This window comes from Mustela lutreola, chromosome 6 (assembly GCF_030435805.1).
Source record: "Mustela lutreola isolate mMusLut2 chromosome 6, mMusLut2.pri, whole genome shotgun sequence".
In the NCBI taxonomy this organism is placed as follows: domain Eukaryota; kingdom Metazoa; phylum Chordata; class Mammalia; order Carnivora; family Mustelidae; genus Mustela; species Mustela lutreola.
Window position 1 is genome coordinate 31,608,133 of NC_081295.1, and position 12,692 is coordinate 31,620,824.

The following is a 12,692-nucleotide window of genomic DNA, read 5'->3' on the forward strand; positions in this document are numbered from 1 at the left end:
GCTGTAGGTTGAGTTTTTTCAGCTGGGGGGTGGTGAGGGGGTTAGACTAGATGTAGGTAGAAACAGATCTTGAAGGGCCTTGTAAGTTTAGAGTATATCCTGTAGGCAGTTAGGAACCACTAAAGGATTTTAAGTGGAGAATTGAATAATTAGTTTTGTATTTTAGAAAAATCACTAACAGTAACATGGAGATAGACAGAAATGCATATATATATATATATATATATATGCCTACTGAGTCATGTGGCAGTATCAATTTAATATGACTGAAGATTTTCTGAGGCTAATGGTTCACTAAGAGTTTGTGGAATTTTGAAAATAGACAGGTGAAGTAATTATTATTTGCTTCCAAGGTACAGGAGTAGCAGGGCAGACAAGTTTTTTCTTTTTACTCTTCAAAGATTAAACTTTTCAGCTGTAGAAATGGGCAAATTACATTAATACTACATGACTGGTTTAGGTAATTGCATTAGGCAGTTGAGGAAACCCCAGTGCAGGTTCCCAGAAGAATGCTTACAGCTGTGTAGATTTCACATCTGATGCTAGGATTTGCTTTAAAAAAAAAAAAAAAAATCTGTCTACATCTCCCCCTCAAACACATACCAGAAAATTGAAAACAAGTAAAATCCCCATATAATAAGGTCACATATAAGATTTTTAAAAAAGCAAGAAAACTTTACTGTGAAAACCAAGAAATATGTATTATTAAAAAGTGGGTCACTGTTCTCTTCAGGTTCATGAGATATGTCACTTTGATAGTCTTGTAAATATCTTGTAAATATTCTACAATTACTTAATGAATATAGATAGGTATTCCTGAAAAACTAATAGCATTGAATATTGATTTGCTTTTTATGAACTAGATGGATGATTGACAATCCCATATTGTTTTCTGAGTAATATTGGCCCATAATTTTTAATACGGGGGGATGCCACTTTCAAAGAGCTTAAAGAGGGCCTGAAATATATTCTGTTAAATTCATTAAGCTTATGCTTTTGGTATAAAAAGATACAAGTTATGTTGGTTCTTTCAGTTTTATTAGGAATAAGTTTGCTGTATCTTTTTTTTTTTTTTTTTTTTTGGCATGTTTGAGATCTGAAATAATGTGTCTGAGGATAAATAATATTGTGCCCTTTTATAGTAACAATTTGAATATAATGTGGTACTTTATAGCTTTTTGTAAAAAAGGAATACATTTTGTTTTGCTATAAAGTGACCATCAAACATCTCATAAATTTATTTGAATTTTCAAAAATAAGTACTAAAAATAGTTAACTTTCCTTTGTAAAAGAGGTTAGGGACAAAAAGATGTTGGGCATTTAAAAATAACTTATTACCCCTAGGGATAAAAATCCACAGCTTTCCATCCAAACTACAGAACACAAAATTATCTGAGTGACTATTTTCTCAGTTCTCTCAAAGATAGTACTAACTAGTTCCTTTGTGAATACACAGAGAGAAGTTAATTGTATACAGTGAGTGCCTCGGGCATTAGGGCTTAATTCTTTTTAGGAACCCTTTGAGAAGGCTGCTATAAACTTTAATAAGGTATAAATTCACACCAAAGACATCTGGCAATTGATTACATCCAGCCTTTGCTAAAGAGTAGTGGCCTTTTCTTTCATATCACCACTAGCATTTCGTGTCTTAAGTTATCAACTTATTAACCTTATAAACCATTGTTACCCAGACAAATAGTAGATAATAGTGGTTAAATTTGTGGATTCTGAAGCCACATTGCCTGGGTTTGAATCTCCTGTCACTAAAAACTGTGTGCCTTAATTTCATCATCATCTCTACAGTGGGGGCAATTATCAGATATAATAATGCTCTCAAACTCTTCCTTTAAAGAAGCAATTTACAAAATAAGTTTACTTTCCTTGTGCTCGTGGGAAATTCAGGAATCACCAGGGTTCCCTTTTTGGTTTAACCAAAGTAATTTACAAATCACTAAGGTAATTTAAAAATATTTATAACTTTAAGAAAAGGTAGACATTTAATATTGTTTGGCAACAGTTTGCAACGCTGTGGATGGAACCTAGGGGGTATTATGCTAAGTGAAATAGTCAGAGAAAGACAGTTATTATATGATCTCACTGATATGAGGAATTTGAGAAACAAGACAGAGGATCATAGGGGAAGGGAGGGAAAAATGAAACAAGATGAAAACCAGAGAGGGAGACAAACCATAAGAGACTCTTAATCTCAGGAAACAAACTGAGGGTTGCTGGAGTAGAGGGGAGTAGGAGGGATGGGGTGGCTGCGTGATGGGCATTGGGGAGGGTATGTGCTTTGGTGAGTGCTGTGAAATGTGTAAGACTGTTGATTCACAGACCTGTACTCCTGAGGCAAATAATACATTATATTTTCAAATTCCATTTGATTTAAATACCAGAGAAATGTGTTAAATTACAATAAAATGGTAATAACAGAAAAAAAATATTGCTTGGCAACAAATTTACTAGTCACTGTTTTCATTTTTCTCCCATGAAAGCTGCATCTCTTTGTACTTGCTCTTTATTTCTGTAGGTAGTTTTTTTTTTTGAATTTTGGACAGTTGAGAAACACACCTTAAATTTTGATGACTGTTGTAATGCTGCCTTCCAGAAAGATTATACAGAGGGTATAGTTGACAAGAATCCCTATTTTCCTGTATTTAGCTTTGTTTACAGTTTTTAGGGGTTTTATTCTTTGGCAATAATGAAGTTTGAAGTTTTAAATGTCATCATTACCAGATCCATCAATCTTTCCTGTAAAGATTTTTTAGTCTCTTGGGCCATGCTTTGAAAGGCTTTTATACTCTGCGATTATAAAGATATTCACCTACAATTTCTTGCACATTACATTTTAATATATGTCTGGTTTGATATTTTTTAATTATTTTTTTTAATTTTAATTTTTATTTTTTTTTGTTTGATATTTTTAAATTTGATTTTTAAAAAATCATAGGAACTTTGTATTGGGGTCATATTTGTGATAGGAAAATTTGAGCTACATAAGATTACTTTTTAGATAGTCTTAGCCAAGTCGTTGAAGAAAAAAAAAATTTTTTCTTTTCTGGTTCTGTGATCACCCAGTTTTCTATCTTGCAAGACCTGAGGTATCTATAGAACCTATCAGGTCTATTCAGTTAACCAGAAACTCTTTGAGTACTCAGATTCAAGGCTTAAAGGGAAACGACAGAGATCTAAAAGAGCTTTAATAATTATATCTGGAATGCCTGAAGCTTTCTCTTGATGTTCTCTGTCTTCTGGGTCTATGTTTATCTTATTACGAAAGTACAGTATCTGATGACAGTGTTGTAATATAAAAAGATAAGGAGGGTAAGCTAGAGTAAATCCCTTTTGATGTAATAACCTTATAACCCTGAAAATCTTTGATGAATCTTTCTAATTATGGGCATTTCATGGGTTCAGGTAAAAGTTGAGAACAAAATAAATCATTGGTAATCAAATTTTGTATAGTTTGTCTTTTTTGTTATTGCTGTAACAGCCTAATCCTTTCTTTTTTTTTTTTTTTAAGGATTTTATTTATTTATTTGGCAGAGATCACAAGTAGGCAGAGAGGCAGGCGGGGCCGGGGGGGTGGGGGGACAGGCTCCCTGCTGAGCAGAGATTCCCAGGACCCTGAGACCATGACCTGAGCTGAAAGCAGAGGCTTTAACCCACTGAGCCACCTAGGCAACCCCAGCCTTATCCTTTTAATTATACTGTACTTCAGAACACCTTGAAGTTCAGTCCTTAATGCATTTAGTTCTGCGTTTATAAAGGAAGAGTTCGTAAAGTGAGAATGACCTGAAATCCCTGCCAGATTGAGAAAGCATTGTTGTCTCTATAAACAAAATGATCGGTAATCATTCCTCATTAATAATGCATTACTCTTTATTAAAACACACACACATGTCAGTATGTCAAATTTTTGAGAGACTGATTCAGATGCCCTTGTTTTATTTAAGATTTATTTGAGGGGTCAGGGGCAGAGTCAGATGCTTAATGACAGAGCCATCCAGGCGGGTCAGATACTCTTAAACTAGAATCTTAAATTCTCAGCTGATACTTTCTTAGTGAGCAAATGTGAGCATATATACTTAACTGCTAAAAGTTTTGCTAAGATGTTATGAATCTGAGGTTCAGTATCTCTATGTTGGCTGTATATCAGTCTTTACACTCATCAGTCATAAGCAATCAAATATAAACACTTGCACATAGTGGCTCATATAGTACCTGAGACAACAGAAATTTAATAAATCGGTTGTATTTGAATTGTTACATTTTATAAATGCGCTGTTTAGTAAAACAAAAAACTTGCACTTTAAAACACATTTAGGGGTGCCTGGGTGGCTCAGTCATTTAAGTGTCTGACTCTTGATTTCAGCTCAGGTCATCATCTCAGGGTCCAGGGATGGAGCCCCAAGCCCCGTGTCATGCTGTGCTCTCAGCAGGGAATCTGATTGAGATTCTCTCCCTCCCTCTCTCTACACCCACCCACCTCAGCACTCACACACACTCTCTTTCTCTCAAATAAATAAGTAAATCTTAAAAAAAATTAAGCACATTTAAATAGTTCTTAGAAAATGTCATTTTATTTTCTAGTTAAATTATCTGATCTATGTAATATTTAAGTCTAACAGCACAATTGTGAATATGTTCTCACAGACTTACATGTAGAAGTCAATAAACAGACCCTTGCCACTTGTGTGAAGTAGCTATTTAACCATGAAATAAACTATTTTTATTGCGATTGCCCTGTGGCTATGTTCTTTCTGGCAGCGCTGTCCATATTTGGTGGCTCTGCATGGAGAGCCAGGTGGTGCTGAAAAGCATCGCACAGTGAAGCGTGGATATATCTAGGTTCGACATTTGTCATCCCTTACTGCTGAAGGGAAGGGTAAAATCTGTTTTTCCATATGTTTATGCTTTTTTTTTTGCCCGCAGTTTTGTCCAGATGGTCTTATGAACATTGTTTACTTTAGGATGCTATCCCAGATGTTTTGAAAACTGATGGGTAATGTGGTACACAGATACATAATCATTTGCATGTTACAGTTTTTAAAAATGCTATTTGTTCTTGTAAGAATAAAGTATAATTTATTTCTGGAAGTATTTTTCAAGTGAACGATTAATGTATTAAAATACAAAAATATGAAAAATATTACATATATATGATTAGCATATATAGTATATATGATACACATATAGACATATATACTACATATATACATTAGTATCATCTGCAGTTTATTTTCCCCAACATTTTTTTCATGTTAATAAGCAAAAAAAAAAAAAAAAAAAAAAAAAATTCTGGCAGCTTTAACTGAAGGAAGTACTTTTTTTTTTTTTTTTTAAAGATTTTATTTATTTATTTGACAGAGAGAAATCACAAGTAGATGGAGAGGCAGGCAGAGAGAGAAGGAAGCAGGCTCCCTGCTGAGCAGAGAGCCCGATATGGGTCATGACCCGAGCCGAAGGCAGCGGCTTAACCCACTGAGCCACCCAGGCGCCCCTGAAGGAAGTACTTTTGAGGAGTGTTTTGTTCAGGGTTGTATATACCTTGGTATGTAAGACGCTTGCCTTCCTATCTTTTATAATTCTTCTCATTGTACATAAATCAGGAGAAGAAATTAGGTGGTAAAATGGCGATAGATTTATAATCAAAAGATTATCATATGACTTTGGGCAAATCAGTTAACCTGTTGGAGACTGTGTTTTTTAAATGTAAAATCAGAGTAACAACCTTGCCTAAAAAGATTTGTTAATTACTCTAGCATCTGAAATCTCTTCAAAGTCACTATGAAGCCATCTAGTGGCAGCAGCAAGAACGAGAGCTGAGACCAGCTGATTCTAGGCTCGACTTGGAATCTCAGATGTAATGACAAGGTGGATGGCTCGCATGTGCACAGCCAGCCAGGGGCCATATGGGGCCTCCTCTTGTTTGTACAGTGCTTCTTAACCACTGACTGGCTTTTTTCATTTTTCATTTTACATCCAGTTACAGGCTTGAATACTGTCTTGCTTTTTCCTGCTTTTCCTTCTCTGTGTGCCTGGTTTCTGCCCTTGAGTAACCTTTCTATTGATTTTACCAGCCTTTGCCCCCCAAGTTCTAGTATGGAGTTTAATTATTACTTGTTTTAATATATGAAAGACAGGAGAAGAGATCTATCTTGCTAGTTCTTTTCTGTGTTAATTCAGAACTCCAGGGTTCAGAGTCCAAAACAACTCTTCAGTATCTGGACACAGACATCCTGTAACAACCAGTCATGTTTAAAGAATAAGCCAACAGGAGAACTTGTTGGCTCAGTCAGTTAAGCAGTCTGACTCTTGATTTCAGCTTAGGTCATGATCTCAGGGTCTTGGGATCGAGCCCCGTGTAGGCTCTGTGCTCAGCAGGGAGTTTGCTTAAGATTCTCTCTTTATCTGCCCCTATTGCCTGCTTGTGTGTGTGCGCACTCTCTCAAATCTTAAAAAAAGAAAAAAAGAATAAGCCAACAGATACAAAGGGAAAAAATGGGTAATAGGGTTTATGGGAAAATATTACATCATGGATAAAAGTTGCTAAGACATGAAAGAAAAATATTTTCCGGGGTTCCTGGATGGCTCTGTGGGTTAAAGCCTCTGCCTTCGGCTCAGGTCATGATCCCAGGCTCCTGGGATCGAGCCCCACCTCCGGCTCTTTGCTCAGCAGGAAGCCTGCTTCCTCCTCTCTCTCTCTTCCTACTTGTCATCTCTGTCTGTCAAATAAATAAATAAAATCTTTAAAAAAAGAAAAAAGAAAAATCTTTTCCATGCAGTAGATTTACTTAATGAAAAAAACCCTTAGAAACCACCGTTCATTTTTCTCAATGAGGTATGAAAACCACACAGTCAATATAAAAGGCAAGACTCATATTAGCAGTTCTGAAAATCAATTAGAAATAAAAGCTAAGCTTGAGGGCAAAAACCCAGGAAGTTACAGGAAATGATTAAAGAGAAGAAAAAAGTGAGGGCAGATAAACAATGGATGTGAAGTATCGCTTATGAAGGTATGGGTTTTGGCACAAGTAACAATTTTGGGTAGACTCTCTAGGCTGTTTTCACCTACTTACATAGTGCTTACCTTGCCAGGTGCTTTGCAGATAGTCGTTCTGCATTTAATCCTTATGAAAAGCTTATTAGAAAGTTTATTAACCCCCCTTAATGGATGCCTTTTTTTTTGGCAAAATTCACAAGTGCTGAGTCAAGCTTTATTTGAACCAACAGGATGCGTATAACATCAGTCTGTCCTACCTTAGATTACACTTTCTTTTTATGGTGTTTGCTTTCTGCTTCTGTTCCTGAAAAGAGGGTGACTTCCAGCCCCGTTCCTCTCCCTCAGTGCTGTTATGTCGAAGGGCAGGATGGGAGGGGTGTCTTAACTTATTTACTCTTAAGAACACATCAGAAACACGGAGGGCTGAGGTGCTACTGAACCTGTTTAATCTGGTATGTTTTCATTTATATTGAATTTTTCTTATATATGATCTCTCCAACATTACACCTTTATGGCAGAAAGAGCAGTAGTGAGACATTTTCTGATCTCCCTCAGTCTGACTGGGGAGACAGTCAAATATTTAAAAATTAATTAGCAGTGCAAGGCAGTATGTCACATTAGATGAATAAAACACATAGTTGCAAAGAACTACAAAATCTGAAGGATGAAAGGAATTTAAAAATGATATTTTGGTTAGGGGCCCCTCGGTGGTCAGTTGGTTAAGCGTCTGCCTTTGGCTCGGGTCATGATCCCAGGGTCCTGGGAGCCTGCTTCTCTCTCTCTCTCTGCCTGCCCCTCTGCCTATTTGTGATTTCTCTCTCTCTCTAATAAATAAAATCTTTTAAAAAAAGAAAAAGAATACTTAGGTTAAAACCAAAAGATTTGAGAACTTGGAAATTTCCTGTTCCAAATTGTATATATATAATAGATTTAATAGATTTTATTTGAGAGAGGGAGAAAACAGAAGTGGGGGGAGGGCAGAGGGAGAGGCAGAGAATCTCCAGCCGACTCACGCTGAGCATGGACCCCATCATGGGGCTCCATCTCATGATCCTGAGATCAAGACCTGAGCTGAAATCAGGAGTTGGCTGCTTAACTGACCTGAGCCACCCAGGTGCCCCTCAAATTATATTTTGATTCAGAAAGTAATTTGCTGTTCAATAGATGTGATCATGTCAGTTTGTAAAAGTTAGAAATTGTTCTTTTTCGAATTGTTTTGAAACATGATGAATTGATATGATTTTCATATCTTCATTAACTATATAAACCAGTGAACCCCAAACATGTACTTATATACCATACATATAGGCATTTTACTTTTTATATTATAATATAGTTCTAATTTGTTAAGCTTTTTATTTTGTTGTTTCAAACTTATAAAAAAGTTGCAAGAAAAATACAAAAAATTGCTATTATATGGTGATTTTACAATTCCAGTATTTCTTCTGTATATTAGTTGGCATTTTCTTGTATGGAAGAGTTTTCCCTTTTCCTCCAATTAAAAAAAAAAAAACCTGTTACTGATTCTGAGCCATTCTCATTATGTTCAGTGAATAGTAAACTACTACAACCCTTCTTTATTTTCATATTCAGGTTGTCCCAGAGTGGACCAGTGGAAATGTGTTCAGAATGGTGCATGTGTATTTTTGACTTACTCATCACTTTTTTTGAGCACTTCCTTATTTTCTGGCACAATAAAAATGTTATAGGCTTACTTTGTTTCTTTGCTGTCCAAGGTGTAGAATCAGCCTTTTCCTCAAGGAGTCTTCATTTCTTTTAGTTAGGAATGGTATTTAGGAACAGAAATCTGGATGTTTTCTTCGTGTTTTTTTTACTTTATTCTTTTATACCTAACTATGTAATTCATCTGGAATATATCCCTCAATGTTGTATGGAGTATAAATATATAGCAGTAAGATACAAACTGGAGATATTTATTTGTGTTTGTATTCTTGCCCTTCAGGGACACCAATTCAGGGGAAAATCTTAATTAATGTATTCAAATTATTTCAAATTATGTATATTATATATTATTACATATAATATTATTATTATTATGTATATATTTGATTTTATGTCTTATGACAGTTATGTTTTCTCTAACTTAGGTGCATTTTCTAGAATCCTAAAACTTTGTGAGGAAAAATGTGAAACAAGTGAAAAAAAGAAGGGACGAAAAGGCAGCAGTGTACCGTCTGTGAAAGGAATTTCAAATTTAGGAAATACTTGCTTTTTTAATGCAGTCATGCAGGTAAGAGCCATCAGGAATCTTTGTAAAATGTAAAAGATAACTTTAATTAATTTATATTTACCGACACACCTGTAAACTAGCAATTGACTGCTGAAGGTTCGCCTAGAAATTTCCATTTTCTTTTTGTTTTAGGCTGTCTGTAGCCATTGCTGCTTACATATATATGCCTCATTTTTGCACAGTGCTTCTGGAAGTCCTTCTCTGTTTTACTGTGGTTCTGTCCATAATACGGATATCTATTAAATGTGAAATGTACACAGTCAGGTTTTTTAAAACTTAAAATTATTTTTTGCTCTGCTAGATGACATTGAGAGTTGAAGAGACCATTTATTCCATAGAATCAGAGGCATATGACAGCCGAATCAGAAGACTTTTTACTTTTGCTTTCTTTTAGAACTTGGCACAATCTTACATTCTTATGGAACTGATGAATGAGAACAAAGAAAATGGGACAAAACTCAAGATTTTTCCTTCTCCAGACTCTCAGCTGGTAAGAAGAATGACTACTGGGATAATTGCTCTTTTTAGATGAGCCACTGATGGTGCCAAAATTGATCTTTTGTATTTCTCAGCACTGTTAACTGAGATGGTGTTTTGAAAAAGTATTTTGAAAAAAATAATTCAAAAACATTTTGTGAAAATAATCTGATTTTTAAATTCTAAAGTAAGACCTCCAAACATATGTGGTTCAAACATATCATGGGCCAAACGATACAAAAATATTACGGCAACTTTCAAACAAAAGGGTTTGGACTTTATTGAGCAAAATGTCTAGGACTCCTATTTTGGAGCATTTGCTTAAATATGACATTTTAGTTCTTTAAAACTAGATTTTATTTTAATAGTGAGCATCTAAAGGTTTTTTGGAGCCTAGTTTGAAAATAGGTTTAAGCTAATGAGAAAAGAAAAAAAAAGAAAGAAAAAAAAGCAGCCCTTAATATTCAGAAGCTGGCCTGGCACCACAATTAGGCCATATTTTTCAGTCTCACTCAAAATACCAACCTCAGGCCAGGTTACTCAGAGACTGATAAAATAAGACAAAGTAAAGCCACTTGATAATTTTTTCTAAACTCAGACAAAAGCAAGGTTAGTCTACCGCTTAGAAAAATCCCAAGCACCCTCTCATGACCAAAGTGAGAGACTGTGACTTCTTTGCTAATTACAGATTTAGCCTCATTCTTGTCTCCCAAAGAGACTAGAATTTTGGTTACCCTAACTCAAAGATAAGATTTATTGAGATACCCAGTCTAAGAATTGTCTCCACTTTCTGACAGCAGTCCATTGAGAGCAAACTTTTGTTTCCTTAGACTCATCCCCGGATTATTCAACCAAGGACCATATCCTGTATCAGTTCTTTCCAACACCGTCTTTTTAAGACACCGTGTGGTTTCCCATGGTGTGTTTTCTTCCTAAATGCAACAAGTAATAAACCCCTCTTGTTCAATTACTAGTGTGTTCCTGGTAGTCTTTGCCTAGAGGGCCCTGAGACCAGTAATAACTTTTTTGTTAGAAATTGGTGTGTGTGTGTGTGTGTGTGTGTTATTGTGTGTGTTTTGGAGGAAGAGAATGTATGTATAGCTCATGCCTTTTGAAAACACTTCAGAAAGGGGAGTTCTAAAAATTCTTAGCCCAATGTAGTAATCTTAGATTTTTCTTCCAAGGAGGAAGTTTTGAAAGACAGTATTGTTGTATTTCTTTGTTGAAAAGGCAGCCTGTAAACTTACTGCCTGTTCAGCCCCTTAAAATTTTTATGGCAGATCCCAGTGCCCTCTGCTAAAATGTAGTGAGGTAGTGAAAACTACTCACTGGGAGTTAGTGCTTCGTCATTTGAAAATATTTCCTATTAAATGTGATTAAATGTTAGGTACTTTACATGTGGAACTGTGTCTTGAGATGACTGTGGCAATTAGATATTATAGCTGATCACTTTCGATTGTGTTCTTCTAAGAGGAGAGTTTCAAGCTTAGGTCTTCGGTCTTTGGGACATAGAGTTGACCTGAGCTGTTGAACTATCAGTGTAGATCACTGCTCTTTGAATCACCAGTTTTACTTTGTCCTTGGCAATCTATATGCCTTTTGTTTTCCTTACCTTATTGTACTGGCTCTAACCTCTAGTAACATATTGAATAGAAATGATGAGAGCAGACATCCTTGCCTCAAATCCCCAGAGTAGGGCAAAAGTATTCAGTCCCTTTCATTAACATCAGGAATGAAGTTAACTGTAGGATTTTTCATAGGTTTTTTTTCTTTCCTTTCATTTTCATTTCATTTCATTTCATTTACCCATTTACCCATCCCCTATTCTCTATGAGCTGGTTTTGGGGGTTTTGTTTTGTTTTTCACACATGGAAATGTGTGAAATCATGTGGTATTTGTCTTTCTCTGTCTGATTTATTTCCCTTATAATAATACCCACAGGGTCCATCCATGTTGTTGCAGATGCTGAGATTTCATTCTTTTTTTATGGCAGAATAATATTCCATTATATGTGTATACCGCCACATCTTCTTTATCTGTTCATCAACTGATGGGCCCTTGGGCTGATTCTGTAATTTGGCTATTGTAAATAATGTGGCACTAAACATAGGGGTGCATGTATCCCTTTGAAATAGTGTTTTTGTATTCATTGGCTAAATACCCAGTAGAGTGATTACTGGATCATATTGTAGTTCTATTTTTAATTTTTAGAACCTCCATACTGTCTCCCACAATGGCTGCTCCAGTTTGCATTTCCACTAACAGTGCACAAGGTTTCCTTTTATTCCACATCCTCACCAACACTTGTTGTTTCTTACGTTTTTGATTTTAGCTATTCTGACAGACATGAAGTAATATCTCATTGTAGTTTTCATTTGCATTTCCCTGATAATGAGTGATGTTGAGCATCTTTTCATGTGTCTGTTGGCCATCCGGATGTCTTCTTTGGAGAAATGTCTGTTCATGTCTTCAACATGGCAGAGAGCACTTTTGATATTCAGAAGCTACGAAGAATTATAGCCTGTCCTTTCTGTGGTTTTAGTCAGATGATAGATTTTTAAGGATAGTGGGTATGAAATATATATATGTATGTATGTAATATATATGTATATATGAAATATACATGTATTTTATGAATACATGAATGAGATAACGTATTTGATATTGTCTTAAAAAATAATGTTCTGTAATGTCCTAAGATTATACTTGGGATCTGTTTTTTATTAAAAGGAAAGGGGGTTACTAAAAATTCTAGAATAAAGTGGGTTTCTTCTTCACACAAGTCTAGCTGCTTTTGTTAAGCTTTATGACTCTCCCTGGTAAAGAGGGAGAGTGGTGTACCAATTTTGTGACATAATTTCCCATTCCTTATTTTATTAGTAAACTATTTGGGGCAAAGAAGGGTATGGAGTTTTGCTAACAAATGTAATTTGTGATCATATGTAAAGTACACGTATC

At 35.4% G+C, this 12,692-nt stretch overlaps 1 protein-coding gene across 5 annotated transcripts in view; it reads left to right on the top strand.

The window, feature by feature from the left end:
- USP45 (ubiquitin specific peptidase 45) overlaps positions 1 to 12,692 on the top strand; it is a 73,247-nt gene that overhangs the window by 23,130 nt on the left and 37,425 nt on the right. For all 5 annotated transcript variants that reach the window (XR_009354536.1, XM_059177008.1, XM_059177010.1 and 2 more), the window contains exons 6-7: positions 9,115 to 9,257; positions 9,652 to 9,747. Coding sequence is in view for 4 of the 5 variants with exons in the window: in XM_059177008.1 (XP_059032991.1) it covers positions 9,115 to 9,257; positions 9,652 to 9,747 (239 nt within the window). In the remaining variant the exon portion in view is untranslated. The remainder of the gene's footprint in view (positions 1 to 9,114; positions 9,258 to 9,651; positions 9,748 to 12,692) is intronic.